The 15,691-nt window shown below is 62.6% G+C and overlaps 3 protein-coding genes across 11 annotated transcripts; 1 reads left to right on the plus strand and 2 right to left on the minus strand.

Moving 5' to 3' along the window:
* Nucleotides 1–143: 143 nt before the first annotated feature.
* On the minus strand, nucleotides 144–3,917 carry FLAD1 (flavin adenine dinucleotide synthetase 1). Of its 2 annotated transcripts, XM_082298559.1 has the most exons (9): nucleotides 3,752–3,917; nucleotides 2,904–3,663; nucleotides 2,308–2,455; nucleotides 2,020–2,118; nucleotides 1,742–1,931; nucleotides 1,282–1,355; nucleotides 692–1,200; nucleotides 490–584; nucleotides 144–254 (listed from the first exon to the last, which is right to left on the minus strand). In XM_082298559.1, the coding sequence occupies exons 1-7, from the start codon at nucleotides 3,911–3,913 to the stop codon at nucleotides 1,065–1,067; spliced, it is 1,569 nt and encodes a 522-aa protein (XP_082154685.1). In that variant the 5' UTR covers nucleotides 3,914–3,917; the 3' UTR covers nucleotides 144–254; nucleotides 490–584; nucleotides 692–1,064. The 2 variants fall into 2 exon arrangements, with proteins under 2 accessions (XP_082154685.1, XP_082154684.1); XM_082298558.1 differs by having other exon boundaries at nucleotides 490–1,200.
* A 377-nt stretch (nucleotides 3,918–4,294) lies between these two features.
* CKS1B (CDC28 protein kinase regulatory subunit 1B) lies at nucleotides 4,295–5,090 on the minus strand. Of its 2 annotated transcripts, XM_082298865.1 has the most exons (3): nucleotides 5,015–5,090; nucleotides 4,535–4,662; nucleotides 4,295–4,468 (listed from the first exon to the last, which is right to left on the minus strand). In XM_082298865.1, the coding sequence occupies exons 1-3, from the start codon at nucleotides 5,071–5,073 to the stop codon at nucleotides 4,416–4,418; spliced, it is 240 nt and encodes a 79-aa protein (XP_082154991.1). In that variant the 5' UTR covers nucleotides 5,074–5,090; the 3' UTR covers nucleotides 4,295–4,415. The 2 variants fall into 2 exon arrangements, with proteins under 2 accessions (XP_082154991.1, XP_082154990.1); XM_082298864.1 differs by having other exon boundaries at nucleotides 4,295–4,662.
* Nucleotides 4,595–15,463, plus strand: SHC1 (SHC adaptor protein 1). 7 transcript variants are annotated; one of them, XM_082298861.1, is made up of 13 exons: nucleotides 4,595–4,613; nucleotides 10,993–11,154; nucleotides 11,389–11,459; nucleotides 11,766–11,829; nucleotides 12,086–12,205; nucleotides 12,637–12,690; nucleotides 12,815–12,866; nucleotides 13,051–13,177; nucleotides 13,275–13,443; nucleotides 13,619–13,679; nucleotides 13,800–13,961; nucleotides 14,047–14,309; nucleotides 14,552–15,463. In XM_082298861.1, exons 2-13 carry the CDS (start codon nucleotides 10,996–10,998, stop codon nucleotides 14,678–14,680), a joined length of 1,431 nt encoding a protein of 476 aa, XP_082154987.1. In that variant the 5' UTR covers nucleotides 4,595–4,613; nucleotides 10,993–10,995; the 3' UTR covers nucleotides 14,681–15,463. The 7 variants fall into 7 exon arrangements, with proteins under 7 accessions (XP_082154987.1, XP_082154985.1, XP_082154982.1 ...); XM_082298859.1 differs by lacking the exon at nucleotides 4,595–4,613 and adding an exon at nucleotides 5,292–5,329; XM_082298856.1 differs by lacking the exon at nucleotides 4,595–4,613 and adding an exon at nucleotides 5,330–5,427 and having other exon boundaries at nucleotides 9,459–11,154.
* Nucleotides 15,464–15,691: the final 228 nt, after the last annotated feature.

Genomic DNA, 15,691 nt, shown 5'->3' on the forward strand with positions numbered 1-15,691 from the left:
GGGTGTGGGGACCCTCAGTCCTGAACAGGGGCAAGGGGTGTGCTGGAGTGCCTTAGTGCTACCCAAGACTAGGATTAGAAGGTTTAGGGACACACACAGACACACACATTCCCAGAGCTCTGCCCAAATAGATGCAGCCAGTCAGGCACTGCTCAGGTTTATTGGGGTCTCTGACGGGGGGGAACGCAAGCTGGAGCAGAGTCTCAGCACCAGAGGTCCATCAGTTCCATCAGCACAGGGTAACAAGCACAGTCCTGAGGAGGGGAGAGAGGCACAGGGGTAAGGACCCACTGACCAGTACCAAGGCTACACCCTCTCAACCCCCAGAAGCACCACAGCCAGGCTCCCTGTCTCCCCTTAAGCACTGTGGCCAGGCCCTTTTCACTCCAGGAGCACCATGGTTGGGCTCCATCACCCCCAAACACCATGGCCAGGCCCCTGTCACATTCCAAGCACCACGTCAAGTCAAGCTGCAGGCAGGTCACTCACCCACAGCACCAGAGCAGGCAAGGGGGGTGCCAGAGTCCCGTGACACTGGGGAGGGGGGGGCCCTTCCCTAGTCTAGCAGCTCACGGATGCACCAGCTGCAGAGAAGAAGGTAGATGCATTCCCGCAGAAGCCGCAGCAACCAGGAGCCCAGGCGCAGCCCCAGGGAGGTGGCAGTGAGTGCTGGCAGTGCCACTGCCTGTACCTGTGCCACTTGCCGGGGAGTACCCGGCAGACAGGCTCCCACAGTCCAGGAGAGGTGCATCGCCCATGAGGAATCAGCAGGATCTGACACGGTGGGAGAGGAGCAGTGCTGACATGCGGGGCTCTGGCAACCACTGGAACCTGCTACATTCTCTGCACTTCCAAAACTTCCACAATAGTGGGTGCAGGGAGGAGGCACAACCTGGGGACCCTTTTGTTCCTCCCACTCCCGTCCCATGGAGCCCTCAGGGCTTGACAAGGCCACGTGCCAGTGCAGTGCAGACTGCAGCGCATTTATTCAGTGCTGACAGGCTGCAATTTTATTCAGTGTCACCCCCAGCAGCATTCCAGTGGAGCCTCCCAGAGTGTGGCCTTCACTGGCGGGAGGTGCGCTCTTCTTCCTCATTTTCCAGCTCATAGGCAGGCCGGTAGCTCTCCCGGCCCTGGGCGTCAGTATAGCGTAGTGCTGGGTTCTTCTGTGTGTTGGCCATGCTCCCCAGGGATGTGTAGCTGTGGAGGGAAGAAGCAGCTGCAGGACTGCACCCAGGGGCACTGGCTGCGCATGTGAGGAGGGCAGCACTGGGCACTCACCCTTTATCATAGAGGATACAGTAAGGGACAAAGAGCTTGCGCAGGAACTCCCAGATGTCCCGGTAGGTCCAGTCCTGCAGGCAGAATTGGGCACGGATTGAGGCAGAGGCAACAGGCTGCTCCCTTGCCCCCCAGGCAAGCAAGTCGGACCTTCCTGGAGAGCAGCTGGGAGAGCCAGATGGTCATCAGAGCACCAATGTCCTTCCCAGCACCTCCCCAAACACAGGGAAACCCCCCCAGCAGGCCAGAATGAGCCTTGCCCAACAGCACCAAGCAGCATCACTGCAGCAAGGGGCACCACAGCTGCACAGTGGGGCAGCAGATACTCTGGGAGAGTGGGAATTGTGAGAGAAGCTGTCCAGGATGGGGGTGGATCACTGCTGGTTCCCAGCTCTGTCAAGTCCCCCTGCCAGGCCCTACGGCAGCAGTCCCAGCCCCAAAGCAGGTGGAGGCCACGTACCAGCAAGGGGTTCACCCGCATGTAAGGGGGCCAGTCAGGGTCTGTCACACACATGGAGGTCAGGGTGCACGAGTAAGGGTCTGTCCGCCGTGTTCCCATCAGGACAGCCTCCAGCTGTGGCTGCTGCTCCTTCAGGTGGGCCAGCGCCTCCCGGATGGAGCCCTCCACAGTGCAGAGCTGGACCCTGTACCTGTGCAGGCAGGGGGGGCAGCTGCCTGCGGGCTGCAAGCAACACTGCACACCCTCTGCTCAGCAGCCCACCCCACTCTGCCTCCTACCTCTGGACCGTTGCCTGAATGAACTGCTCCATTTCAGGGAATGGGGACACAGTGCGAATGTAGAGCACCTGTAGCCTCTCCTGCCTCGCTGGGAACCGCCTGCAGAGAGACCCAGTGCAGCTGGACTCTGATGGCAACTGGAGGCAAGACAGCATCCAGTTCCCACCAGGCAGACCCCAGGAATCCACTCATTCCCCCAGGGTGGAGCAAGCAAGAGCCCCAGAGCCTTGGCCAGGGTCTGTAGGACCTCTCAGCCTTGCCCCAGCCTGGAGCCCCGTGGGTGGGTACCTCTGCACGGCAGCATGGACGAGGTGCAGCAGGGCTGTGCAGTCCTTGCCCCCGTTGAAGCCCACACAGAGCTGGACCAGGCTGTACTGGTCCAAAGCCTCCTCGATGGTTCGCAGGGCTGCTGCCACCTTCTGCCCCAGGGCCGAGCCTGCCAGGACAGGACAGTTGGTGCCTGCCCGGATCATGTTCCCTCGGCACGGCCCCAGGGCCTACAGCACTTCACCCTCTGGATCTGTCTCATATCCAGACACATAGCGAAGCCATTGCTCACACCACAGCCAAGAGCTTGTTCAGCCCAGAGATCTGAGCCACATTGTGACAGGGATCATGAGGGCACTGGGCGACTGCGGCACTGCTGCTACTACTGCGCACTGTGCTCTCAGACCCTGCCACCAACAGCCCTAGCTGAGGTTACAGGTCCCATTCCCACCTGTGTGGGATGAAGCCCACTGCAGCTGCAGCACCCCTCAAGCCTCCCAGCACACCGCAACAGGCAAGCTCTGCTCCTAGGCTGGTGTTCCCACTGCCCCAGCCCTGCTAGGCTGCACAGAAGCATGGAGGCACGGAGCTGTGCTTGGAGCACCTCTTCCCGGTACCTGACTCAGCCAGGCCATAAACCTCCACAGCTGCTGGAGAGACGCAGTCTGTCACCAACGGCACAGCAATGCCCGGTGGCAGCTCCTTCATCAAGAAGCAGTACGCTTCCTCCAGGTCCTGCTCCGACTCTGAGTCCAGGGTCAGCTTCACGCGGTAGTAGTTGCTGGTCCAGTCTGGGTAGGAGCCCAGGCTGACGCGTCCCCGGAAGGCGGCATCAGCCCGGTCCAGCACGGGCGCAATGAGCATCTCATCGGATGCCACGTAGATGGTGTGGGAGTAGAAGTGGGTCTGTTTGCTGCGAAAGAGATGAGCAAGACCATCCAGGGCACGCTCCATCAGTGCTGGGATGCCTGGGAATATGTAGACGTTGCGCACACTGACTAGCGGGTACTTGAAGGTGCTGCCAGTGTGCCCGTCCGTGCCATAGTTGAGGCAGGAGGACTCGGGGACGCGAGCCAGCTTCATCTCAGGGCACTGCACCTCTGTCTTGCCAAAGAACTTGTGCACCAAGGCCACCAGCTCGGGATGGGGGACGAGCCTCTCCCCAAAGGCCTTAGCCACAGCCTCGAAGGTCACATCATCGTGCGTGGGGCCAATGCCCCCGGAGGTCAGCACGTAGGTGAAGCGGGCAGCAAAGGCGGCCACCTCACTGGCGATGGCCTCCACGTCATCGGGCACCACCGAGATCCGGGCGACTCTCACGCCAAGAGCACGCAGCCGCCGGCACATGAAGTAGGAGTTTGTATCCTGCGTGTGGCCCTGGGGGGAACGGGAACGCCCATGACGGCAGGGTGCCCCGGGCCCAGCCCGCCCCACCCCCGAAGCCCAGGCCCACCCCCGGCCGCACCTTGAGAATCTCGTCGCCGATGACGATGATGCCGGCGGTGCTGGCGGATCCCCGGGCCACCGCCGCCGCGGCCGAAGCAGCCATGGGGCGACAGGCCACAGCGCGCAGGGGCCGGCCCACTGGCCCCGCAGCCCGCAGCGCAGCCCGCAGCACCCCCCACATGGAGCCGCCCGGCCGCCCCCGCCGCCCGCGGCACCGCCCCGCGCGCTCACGGGCCGGCCAGGACGTCCGTCACGCGGCGTCGCCAGCGCCCATTGGCCGGGAGGCGGGACCTACGGGGACGGAACCATCACGGGGGGGGTGCCGGCGCAGCTCCGCCTCCGCGGCCCTGCCCGTGGGGCCGGGGCACGTGCGGCCCCCTCTGCGGTGGGCACGGGGAGGCCCCCGCCGGGAACCCAGGCAGGAGAGGCTCCACGGTACCGGGACCCCACCCTACCCCATCTCCCCACGGCTGCAGACAGACAGCTCCCAAACATCACTTTATTGAAGCTTTGGAGGCCTTGCAACGGGAAGGGCCCCCGGAACCAGGGCCGAGTGGCCAAAACGGTGCCCAGGCAGCATCGAGGGTCAGGGGGTGAAGCCCCCGAGGAATGCCGAGGAGAAGGAGGAGGAAGGTGCTTTCTCAGCGTGGAAGGACTGGGAGCTTCGACACACCAGGGGCCACTCACTTTTCCGGCTTCTTGGGCAATGGCCGTCGGAAGAGCAGGATGTGGGGCTCTGTGGGGCAAAAGAGGGGGTCAGGCCGGGCCCCCCGGGCGCCACCCGCTCCCCCGCGGGGCTCACCTGGCTCGTGGATCATGTAGTGGACCCAGCCCTGGCTCTGCTGCACCCCCAGGTTCCGCCACTCCGACTCCGACAGGAGGTGGGTCTTGGGCACCAGCTTGGCGATGTCCTTGGGCAGCATCACGTGCCTGCGCCCCCGCACCTCTCAGTCAACACCGAGGCACCCCCCACAGCCCCTCATTTCCCAGGACGGAGGTTACCTACTGGGGAGCAGCTAATGGGACCAGCACCGTGACCCGGTATAGAACCCTTACCGGGACCCCCCTCTCACCCTCTGTTACCGGGACAATTCCCCTCTCGCCTCCCTAGGGAGCCATGACTCGCCCACCACTCCCCTCCCACTAGCGAGCCGTTAGAAGCCTCTCCACCCCACCTCTTTACGTTAGCGAGACATTTCCCTCCCTCGCTCGGGTAACCCTTAACCGAGATCCCTCCATCCCTATCAAACAGACGTTACCGGGACCCCTTCCCGCTCCGTACCGGTACTCAAACTCCTCATCGTCGTACTTGTCGGAATAGTAGATCTGTTTGTGCGCCATGACAGCCCCGCGCTGCCCTCCCGGCGGCCGTTGGCGCCCCCGCCCCCCGCGGCGCTTTCAAACGCCGCCGCCTCGCGCGCCCATTGGGCGGCGCCGCGCCGGGGCCGGTCCGGGCCGGCTGTCCATTGGCCGTTGCGCGCGCGACGCGACCGGGCCGCGGCGCCGCTTCCCGCGGGTCGGGCGCGGCCCACGATTGGCTGGCGGGGTCACGTGACACGGGCGCAGCGGGGCCACGCCGGAGGGGCGCGGGCCGGAAGTGAGTGGCGGCGGGAGCGGCGGGGGCGGGCAGGGGGCAGAGGGGGCGCGGGAGCGGCGGAGAGCGGCGGGAGGCCCGCGCGTGACCGATGGTGCCCGGTGAGCGCGCGCCGGCCGGGGCGGTGAGGGCGCGCGCGGATGGAGGAGGGGAGACCCGCGCAAGGCCCGGGATCCAAGGCTGGGCCCCGCGGTGCCCCCGCGGCCGCAGTGCCGCCGGACTTAGGCCGCATCGCTCGCCGCCGCCGCTGCCTTCCGCGGAACGAGTGGGGACCCTGCCGCAGCCGCCCCCGAGACGCCGCCGCTCCCAGTGCTGCGGGGGCCGGGCCGCCCTTCCCAGCTGCCTCGTTTGCCCAGCGTGGGGGAGCCTAGCCGTGGGGCAGGCCCGAGCCCTCCCGTGTGCAGCCCGACGGGCGCTGGAGGAGCCGGTGCCACGCTGTGTTAAGGTCTTGGGGTGACCCACCCGACGTGGTGGCTGCTTGTGTGTGCCTGGGGCTCGGGCGTGCATCGCCCCACCCTGTGCTGGTGCGATACACGGGAAAGACACCAGCTCTAGAGGTGCTCCAGGGTCTAGGGCTGGAACGCCGAGCCCCGAGATTGGCGTGACCTCGGGCACCGGCTGGGTTTGAAGGGTTCCTCGTCCTCTGCCGTGCTGGGGTCTGCCCTGCTGCCATCCTGCCTTCTGTGCTTCAGAGTAAGGCAGCGGTGAGTACGTGGAGCAGACCCGACTGTTGTGGACAGGGGTAGCTGTTTCCCCGTGCAGGTCTGTGCCTGCTCTCTCGCAGTGTGTTGTGACCATCTGTCCTTGCTTCTCCCCTTGAATCTCTTCAACGGGGTCACCTGCGCAGTTTGTAGACCATGGACATGGGTTCCAAGGAAACGTAACCTGGGCCCTGCTTGCCACGTTGGCACTGCAGAACTCTGTGGGCAAAGGGCACTTCTTGTTGGTGCTTGCCAGGGCTGCCCTGGTCTCAGACTGTAACAGAGGAGCTGAACATGCCATCTCTTCCCAGCCAAGCAGGGTGTGAGGATCCATCCACTGCCCTTTGGTGCCTCAGCTGGGCCACCTCTGGAGCTGTGCAAAGCAGTGTCCCATCCTCGGGAGAAACACGAGTGGGCTTTGGTAAGGCTGAGCACCCTCGTCTGGGTCCAGATGCTCCTTCCCTGCCACCAGCCTCGATGCCCGATGTCCAAAGGGCCCGGTCGCCAACTCTGCTTGGCAGTGGCCTAGTGCTGCAGGGGTCAGTCTGCTGCCATTGCCAGGTATAGCCCTCCTTATCTTGCTGCCTTCCAAGCTAATGGTGACAGCTGGCACAGGCCACAGATAAGGGTACAGTTGCTGCCAGGCAGTAAATCATGTCTGCTGCCCTGCACTGCTCCACTGGCCTGGCCTCGACTGCCTTGGCTGGACAGTGGGAGTGGGAGTGAGAAGAGCAGCAGCTCCGGAGCTGCTGCTGTTTTGCTTGCCTTGTTTTCCCCTTGCAGAGCTTCCTGCCTCTGCCAGCTCACCCCTTGTAGACTCTTTCCATGACTCCTGTCTTCACTGCTGCCCTGAGAGGAAGGGACACAGCCCTGGGGGCTCTGTGTGTAATTTTGCATCAGGGTGCCAGCTGAGGGGGTGGAGGAGGGGGCAGCTCTTCCCCCCTGGCTTGCCTCCACTCTTCCTCCTTGTGTGTGGCTTTCCAGTGCTGGTTTTTTGGGCTGGGCAGGGATCGGCTCCGACACTTGTCTTAGGTCACAGAGTGATTCTTGGCCCCCGGTACCTTTTGCCAGTGTGAGCAGGGCCCAAGCAGGGCCAGGCTCAGCCTCATGTTCCTGTCCCAGCGCATCACAGCTCCATCCTCTCGCCAGTGGGAAGAAGGTGGCTTCCAGGTCTCTCTCACCCCATGTGTCAGCAGCTTGTTGCACGGCAGCCACAGCCCCATCCACCTGTGGACAGCATGGAGGAGCAGGGTCTGCCTCTTGGCACCATGGCCCCCGCCTCAGCGGGCTGGGACAGGGCTGGCTAACTCCCTGTTTGTCCCCGAACCGCAGGTCGGAGTGCCAGACGAGAGGGGCTGTGTGTCTCTGCTCCCTGCCCGGGGCCTGCCCTGCCCTCCGCCGGCGATGGAGTATGTGGTAAGGACTTCGGTGGAGGGCTAAGTGGCTTCGGTGGTGGATCCTGCCTGCCTCCTCTGCCTTCCAGGAGGGTTCCAGCCTCTTCCCCAGATCTCCACTGGCATCCCCTAACCCCCTCTTCAGAATGAAGGAGAGGTTGCGTGCAGGAATGCATAAATGTTGTGTGATGCTGCTGTGATGTGTGGGGGAAAAATCAGCTATTGGCTGGATTTGAGTGTTCTCCTTTGCTTCATCCCTGCCCCGGAGGTTCAGCATTGGCTGCAGTTGGACAGAGGGGTCTCCTGCCCAGGGCAAGGTTTGTATGTGTGGCTGCCTTGCTGCGATTTCTTGCCAAACCACTGGCATGTTCCAGGCCTTTGACTCAGCTCCCAGTTTTTTTCCTGGGAGGATGTTGGTAATGGGGCCCTGAGCGTCCCCTCTTCACTTCTCTTCCTTGCCCCAGGCTGTGTGTGAAGTCCCAGTCTCAGGTGCCTGAAAGTAGCCCATGTCCCTGTGTTTCTCTGATCCGTTGTCTTTCTGTGGTGGCAGGGCACATGGAGCTGCTGGGCCAGGACATGCCCCCAAGCTCCTTGGGGACATGTTGTTCCAGCTGCTCTGCTCATACTTTGCTGCAGGGGCAGGAGCTCCTGCCATCTGCCTGGCCAGGGGAAGGGCTGCAGCCTGTGGGATGGAGCTTGGGGCTGCCTGTTCAGGCAGGGCCAGTGTTCTGTGCCTTTGCACACCTCCAGGTTTGCCTTCTGCACTCAGAGCCCACTGGGAGGGAGCTCTGATGCCCTGGGGTGGACGCTGGAGTGGGGGAGCTGTGATGGTAGCACGTCTGGTCTCTGAGGGCTGGGAGCAGCAATGCACCTTGTCACAGGCTGTTGAATGTTGTGGGTGGACTGGCCTTGAAGGTTATGAGAAAATCAGGAATTACTCTAGCTTATAAAAGCAGAGATGTGTCTGAGCAGGGGCTTCAGCTGGGAGCCCTTTGCTGCCTGGAGGTGATGGACTGCTCCAAGCCCTGGAGTGGTGGGAATGGGCCAAGGAGACGCTCCTGCCCCCTTGCAATTCCCTCGTGCTCTTATCCTGGGGAAGCATCAGGGTTCACAGAGCTGCCGTGCCAGGCCCACATCAACCAGTGGCCAGTCCCTCATGGGCAAACCCCACTGTCCTGTGGCCACTTGATGCCGCCCAGCCAGGGCTCCCCTAGCAGCAGGGCTGCACTGGTGCCTCACCGGGCCAGCAGCTTCCTGGCTCCGGGCTTCCTGCTTTTCTTTAGAGGAGTGGTGCTGCGGCCACAGGAAGGTCACAGCACTGAACAGCCAGGGGCCCCTGGAGGGGACAAGCACTTTGTGGAACATCCAGCACGGACTCTCTGCGCCTCTGGGACCACCACGGCTGAGGTGGGGGGGGTGGGGGGGGTGGGGCTGGCATTCACAGGGCTAGCGTGCATGGCCAAGGAGATGATTCAGTGACGGGCCCACTGTCATGTGCCACAGCCCCTTGCATCATGTAGGTGGCAATTTCCAGCCCTGTTCTGGCTTTCCTTTCCCTGTCCCCCTGGCAGTGTGCCAGGCTTTGTGAAGTGGGGTAGGCAGCTGCCAGTACCAAGCAGCGCTGGGTGAGTGAAGGCTCCAAGCAGGGAGAGCCCTTTCCTTGGCCTGGATTTCCCCAGTTTTGGTTTGGTGGCCAGAGCACCTGGTCGTTGGTAAGGCTCTGGCTCGTGGTGTGTCAGGGGTTGGGTTCTGCCTGAAATCCTTGCCTCATCCCGTAGGTGGTGGAGGGGGGAGAGCTCTTGTCCCTCAGTGGGGCCAAGGCTGTGGAGGGCAGCACAGTCGGGCTGGCCCAAGTTCCTGCTGCATGCAAGTGCATCAAGGATAGGGGAACAGGAGAGACCTGCCCCTGAGCCCCCTGATCTACAGGTGGGAGCTTTGCTCAGCTCCCTGAGGTTGAAGGGGCCAATTTTTGCCCCGGCACATTCTCGCCGCCCGCTTCCGCTAGCTCCGCCTGTGACCTTGATTTTTCTGCTCCAGATAAGCGCTGCGTCCCCACCCCTCGCCGGGAGCCCCTCCTGCGCTGTGCCCCAGCCCCAGCGCAGCCCCCGCCGCGGGCAGAGCCTGCCCTGCCGCCTGTGAGTCAGCACAGCTCTTCCGATCAGCCGCAGCCCCTTCATCTCTTCTCCCGGGAGAAACGGCTGGGATGCGGGAAGCAGCAGTGATTAGCTGCAGCCTCTCCCACTGGCTCCCCACCATGGCTCGGGGTTCGTGCTGAGCCCTGCCTCGCCCAACGCACAGCCTACCTGTATCCTGCTCCTGGCCATCCTCCTCTTTCTCCCACCAGCCCTCCAGGCAAGATCTGTGCTCTCAAAGGACTGCATGTCCCTGTATTCCAGGAAGCTGCGAGCAGCGGTGTCATCTCGGCATCGCTGCTCCCCCCGGCAGAGCCCAGCGAGCCAACAGCAGCTGCTCACCGCCGGCACGTGGGTTGCATGGTGCTGGCTGCCACAGAAGGACCTTGTTCCCTCCTGGACATTGCTCGGAGCAGGGCTGGGATGGGCTTGGATGCACTCTGTGTCTGCCTTGTCTCCGGGCTTTAAATATTCATGCTTTTGATTTTCTCTTAGCGGGCAGCGGCACAGGGGCTGGAGTGAGCTGTGGGGCGGAGGGTGGCCGTGCTGAACCCAGCAGCAGGGCAGAGGGAGCTGGATCTGGCCCTGGATGAAGACAATGGGATTTGTTGCTGGCCTGGTGTTGGAGTGGCAAGGGGCTTGAGGACCTCCAGGCTGGGGACAGAGCATTCTGAGCTCCCCTCCCTGTGCCAGCGGCTCCCCAGGGTGTCGCTGCAGCCCCATTTCCTCCCTGCTGTGGTGTGCTGCTCTCGGTCTGAACGGATCTGCACATCCTTGCTGACGCCGATCACGATTGATAGGCTGTACCTGCCGGTGCCGGGCAGTCCCTGGACCCGCTGCCCAGCATCCCAGGCCCAGCTCTCCCTGCCAGCCATGCCGGGCTGGCGTGGACCTAGCACAGAGCTCAGCCAAGGCTTCTGCTTGGGGGCAGCTTCCCGGTGGCTGCAGGCACTCGGACTCTCAGTGGGGTCCCTGTGAGGCCCAGCTGGCTGCATTCACCACTCTGGACAGGGCGGCAGTGGCCCTTCTCACCTGTCTCCAGCATGGATCTCCTGCAAAAGAGCAAATACAGCCACCTGCGGAACGAGTCTGTCTCCTCTCTGGAGGAGGCCATAGGGGGTCTGGGAGTCCCGCCCTCCCCAGTGGAGTCCCTTGCAAGCATGCGGTCTCTGCCTGATTCCCTGTCCTCCTCCTCCCTCAGCCATGCTGCACCTCTTGGGGAGCTCTCGCCTGAGTTGGAGGAGAGCCCTACCACCCTCTGCTCCTTCTTCCCCAAAATGGCCAACCTGAAGCTCTCCAATCCCGCCAACCTGCTCAGCTTGCGGGGCTCTTCAGCCAGCAGCAGCCCAGGGGAACCTGGTCCCCCTGGGATGCCAGCACAGGTGCCAGGGGGTGCTGCCAGCCCTGGCTCAGCGAGACCTGTCACTGTCTGTTCCCAGGATATGAACAAGCTGAGCTGTGGGAAGAAGACGCGGGTGGAAGGTGGCCAGCTGGGGGGTGATGAATGGACCCGCCATGGCAGCTTTGTCAATAAGCCCACCCGTGGCTGGCTGCATCCCGATGACAAGGTCATGGGCTCCGGCGTCTCCTACCATGTCCGGGTGAGTGCTGTGGAGTGGGGGAGAGTGGGAGGGGTCACTGGGGGGGTTTAGGGACCTCCTGGTGGTAGGATGCACCATGCTCTTTGGGGGAGGGGGAGGGCAGGGCAATGGGCAGTGGGATTCCCAGGGAAGTTACTGCTGCAGAGCTGGGGTGCTTGAGGCCCCAGCCCCCTCCCTTGCTGCATGGGGGGCAAACCCCATGGCTGGCCAAGCTCACCTTGCTCTCTTGCACAGTACATGGGCTGTGTGGAAGTGCTTCAGTCCATGAGGGCTCTGGATTTCAACACCAGGACACAGGTCACCAGGTGAGCTCTGCCTTTCCCCAGGGGCTGCTCCTTTTGGGGAGGGGTGAGGAAGTTGTCTGAGCCCTATGCAAGCCCCTGGTAGCACATGGGGCTTCCACTGGGGGCCATGGGTTGCTGCAGCCCGTCAAATACTAATACCAGACCACTTTGCCCACCCAAAGAGCCCCAGCTAGTACTGCCTGAGAGCTTCCCCTTTGTCACCCTGTCTCTCCTGTGCTGATCCCCATGTCCTCAGTCCTGTGGCTGGGGGGGTGTTGGGGCAAGGCAGGCACTGTGAGGACTGACATCTCACTTTACTCCCTGCAGGGAGGCCATTGGGCTGGTATGTGAGGCTGTGCCTGGTGCCAAGGGAGCTGTGAGGAGAAGGAAGGTGAGGCCAGGCTGGGGAGCTGCTGGGGGATCATGCATGGCTGATTTGGGCACAGGGCCAAGGATCAGATCCCAGCCCAGCTGGCAGTGCCATGCTGGTCAGCCCAGGGCTCTGATCTCCTAAGGCTTGGGCCAGGGCCAGTGGTGAAGACAAGGTGCCCATCTCTGCTGTGGAAGCAGTGGGATGTGCTCTGTCCTCCTGCTCCTGGGCTGTCTGGTCTGGGGAGCCCCTTCTCCACACTACCATTTGCCCCTAGCCCTGCAGCCGCTCCCTGAACTCCATCCTGGGCAAGAGCAACCTGAAGTTTGCAGGCATGCCCATCACCCTGACCATCTCTACCAGCAGCCTCAACCTCATGGCTTCAGACTGCAAGCAGGTGAGAGTGGGGAGGGGTTGGACTGGCTTTGGACACGCAGGTTCATCCTCATGTACCTCACCCCAGGTCTCGCTGGGGCAGGGGATGCCCCCAGCCTCCCCAGGGAATGTCTGGGTGGGCTGTGTGATGAGTGCCCACCTCCCCACAGTCCCTGGGGCTGAAGAGGTGGGAGGAATATCCCTTGTGCTTTGTGGGATCTCTCCTGGAGATGGTGAGACCCAAGTTCCCGTGCCTGGGGCCAGATCTCCTGGTTTTGACCCCACTTCTGGTGATGTCCCAGTCCTTTTCCTGGTGGTCTGTGGTTCATAACCAGGGCTCTGGAGGATTTTGAGCCCCCATGGTGGGTCAGCCCTGGGAGGAGCGGGATGTGCCACCCCTGGGTGGGTAACAAGAAATTCCTGGCTGTGTCCAACAAGCTCTCCACTTCGCAGATCATCGCCAACCACCACATGCAGTCTATATCCTTCGCTTCAGGGGGAGACCCGGTGAGTATGCAAGGTCCCCATCCACGCCGTGTGTAGGGGACTGGTGCCTCTCCTGCCCTCTCCCAAGGTCTCAGGCCCAGTGCTCCCCAGCAGCCCTGTCTCACTGCTGCTGTCTCACCCACAGGACACAGCCGAATACGTTGCCTATGTTGCCAAAGATCCCGTCAATCAGAGAGGTGAGGGTGCTGCAAGGGTCCTCAGTGCCAGAGCCCCACTTTGGAGGTGTTTAGGATCAGCTCAGTGTAGGGTGGGAAACTGGGTGACCTGTAAGAAAGCTCTGGGGTGTACAGGGCAGGCTCAGGGGTGAAGAACCTTTTAGTGCTGGAGTTCCACAATTCCATCCCTCTCTTTTTTACCCAGCCTGCCATATCCTGGAGTGTCCTGAAGGCTTGGCACAGGATGTCATCAGCACCATCGGGCAGGCCTTCGAGTTGCGCTTCAAGCAGTACCTGAAGAATCCCCCAAAGCTGGTGACCCCCCACGACAGGTCAGGGCAGGGTTGTGTGAGGAGGAGGAAGGTGGTTTTGGAGAGGGGATGCAGCCGTGGCTGCTGTCACAGGCTTATCTGTGCTGTGCTCTCCCAGGATGGCAGGGTTTGATGGCTCTGCCTGGGACGAAGAAGAGGAGGAACCAGCCCCGGATCACCAGTACTACAATGACTTCCCTGGCAAGGAACCTCCCATTGGGGGGGTTGTGGACATGCGGCTGCAGGATGGGGCTGCTCAGACCCCAAATCACTTGGGTGCCACACTGGTGAGGCTCGGGGCATGTCCTTTTGGGGAGGCACCATCTTGTAAGGGAGATGTAGGGACCCCAACTGGGCCCTGGGTTCTGCTGAAGGTTATTCATGTCTCCCCAGTGTCTCTAACAGCCTGGGGTGTGGGGAGCAGGAAAGGGGGTGGGGGCTCATCACTGCCTCTCCCTGCAGCCTGTCGGCCAGTCATCCAGTGGGGAGTATGACGCCCAGAAGCAGCATACTCCTGCCCAAGGTAATGTGATGGGTGTGGCCAGTCTCCATCCTCTTTCACGGACCCCGAGTGCTCTGATGGTGGGCACTGGTGGGGGGCCAAGGTGGGCTGAAGCCCTGCTGACCACAGTGTTCCTGGTAGCAGGGAGAGAAAAATATGCAGCTCCAGCAGGCACACCTGGCCGCACAGACCTGTTTGATGACCCATCTTACGTCAATGTGCAGAACATAGACAAGACACGCCAAGCTTCAGCTGCCGGTGCCACAGCCAACGGCAGCACACAGAGGGACCTTTTCGACATGAGTGAGTGCAACAGTGGCTGCAGCCAGGGCAGGGGGTAGGTGGCTGTGGGCTCGGTCATGGTCCCCCTGCTCTTCTCTCCCTGCAGAGCCCTTCGAAGATGCCCTGCGTGTTCCCCCATCTGTGCCTGTGGGGCTGCCCCCCGCCCAGGTGGTGGCCTCCATGGAGGAGCAGCTGAGACGGGAGCCCTGGTACCATGGGAAGATGAACCGCAAGGAGGCTGAGAAGCTGCTGAAGGTGAACGGAGACTTTCTGGTTCGGGAAAGCACCACCACCCCGGGCCAGTATGTGCTGACTGGCTTGCAGGGTGGGCAGCCCAAGCATTTGCTGCTCGTCGATCCCGAGGGAGTGGTGAGTCTTTGTAGGGACCTGGGGGGTCCTAGGGGTTACAAGAGCTACTAGAGCATTGGGGTTGTGCGCTGGTCATCAGGGGACAACTCTGGGCTGGCTTTGGGGATGGAGAGGGCCTGGTGGAGCATGGGTGTGAGACGGCAACCACAGGTCTGTGCCTAGCCCATGCCATGGAGGGTGGTGGCACTGGCCTTACATGGGCACTGACAGCCTCCTGAACCACCCCTTTTCTGGCCCCCCAGGTGCGGACAAAAGATCATCGCTTTGAGAGCGTCAGCCACCTCATCAGCTACCACATGGACAATCACCTGCCCATCATCTCGGCTGGCAGTGAGATGTGCCTGCAGCAGCCAGTGGAGAGGAGATTGTGAGCGCCTGGGGGCCCCAGTGCACAGCACCCCCAGTGCGCAGCCCTCAGCCCTGTTCAATGCCCCAGGGAGCCCTCAGACTCTTCTACAAGCTCCATCCGGCACTGAGCTCGGACTTGGCTGGAACAGGGCCTCTCTCCTTTCACCACATGGAGCTGGTGGCCATGGGGGGCTCAGGCTGTGAGTGCCTGCAGGGTGGGGAACTGTTCTTGCAAAGCCCCTAACCCTCAGCTCCAGCCTTTGCAGAGCAGCTCAGCTCCTACCAAAACCCAGCCCTGCTGTCATGCCACAGCCATTCTTGTGCTCACCAGCACGGGCTCAGGACTGGCAGGGCTAAACCCCCCTGAGCCAGAGACAGCCTGTCCTTATCTCTGGCCCCTGGGCCGAGAAGGGGGCCAGTGGGGGGGCTCTGCTCCCCCAGGCACGAGGCCCTCGACTGTACCGGATCACTTTACGTGTTAACTGTGCCTTGACCCCGCAGGTCCCACACTCTTATGCAAGGGCAGGGGCTGGGGACAGAGCCTCCCCCATGCTCCCAGCACCCTGTACCCCATCCGTGACACGCTTGTGCTCCAGGACACGCGCCACCACGTCCGCTTCCTCCCTGCCCGCCCAGCTGGGGCCTGGGCAGTTCTGGCAGCCCCGGGGGGCTGGCGGGAGGACCCCCCTGCATGCACAGTGTAACTCCCCCCAAGCCAAAGCGCAGCCCCGCCCGTCGCAGCCCCAGGCCCCCGGCCCCGTTATACCAAAGGAACTGGCGGTTGTATTAAAGTCGGTATTTCTCTAGGCCCTGGCTGGTGTGAGAGCTGGGACGGGTCGCTGGGGGTGGGGTGGGCGGTTGTATTACAGGTGGTATTTCTCTAGGCCCTGGCCGGTGTGAGCCGTGCTCGCTCTGGGCTCCGCCCTGTGCTCCCCCCCTTCGTCCTTTTCCCGTGCCCTCCCCAGGCCCGCCTCCGTGGTTTGTCCCGTCTGTTCCCTTCACGCATCCTCCCCCCCCTTCCATTGCGCTGCACT

The sequence above is a fragment of the Coloeus monedula genome, assembly GCF_965178545.1.
Source record: "Coloeus monedula genome assembly, chromosome: 29".
NCBI classification, from domain to species: Eukaryota; Metazoa; Chordata; class Aves; order Passeriformes; family Corvidae; genus Coloeus; species Coloeus monedula.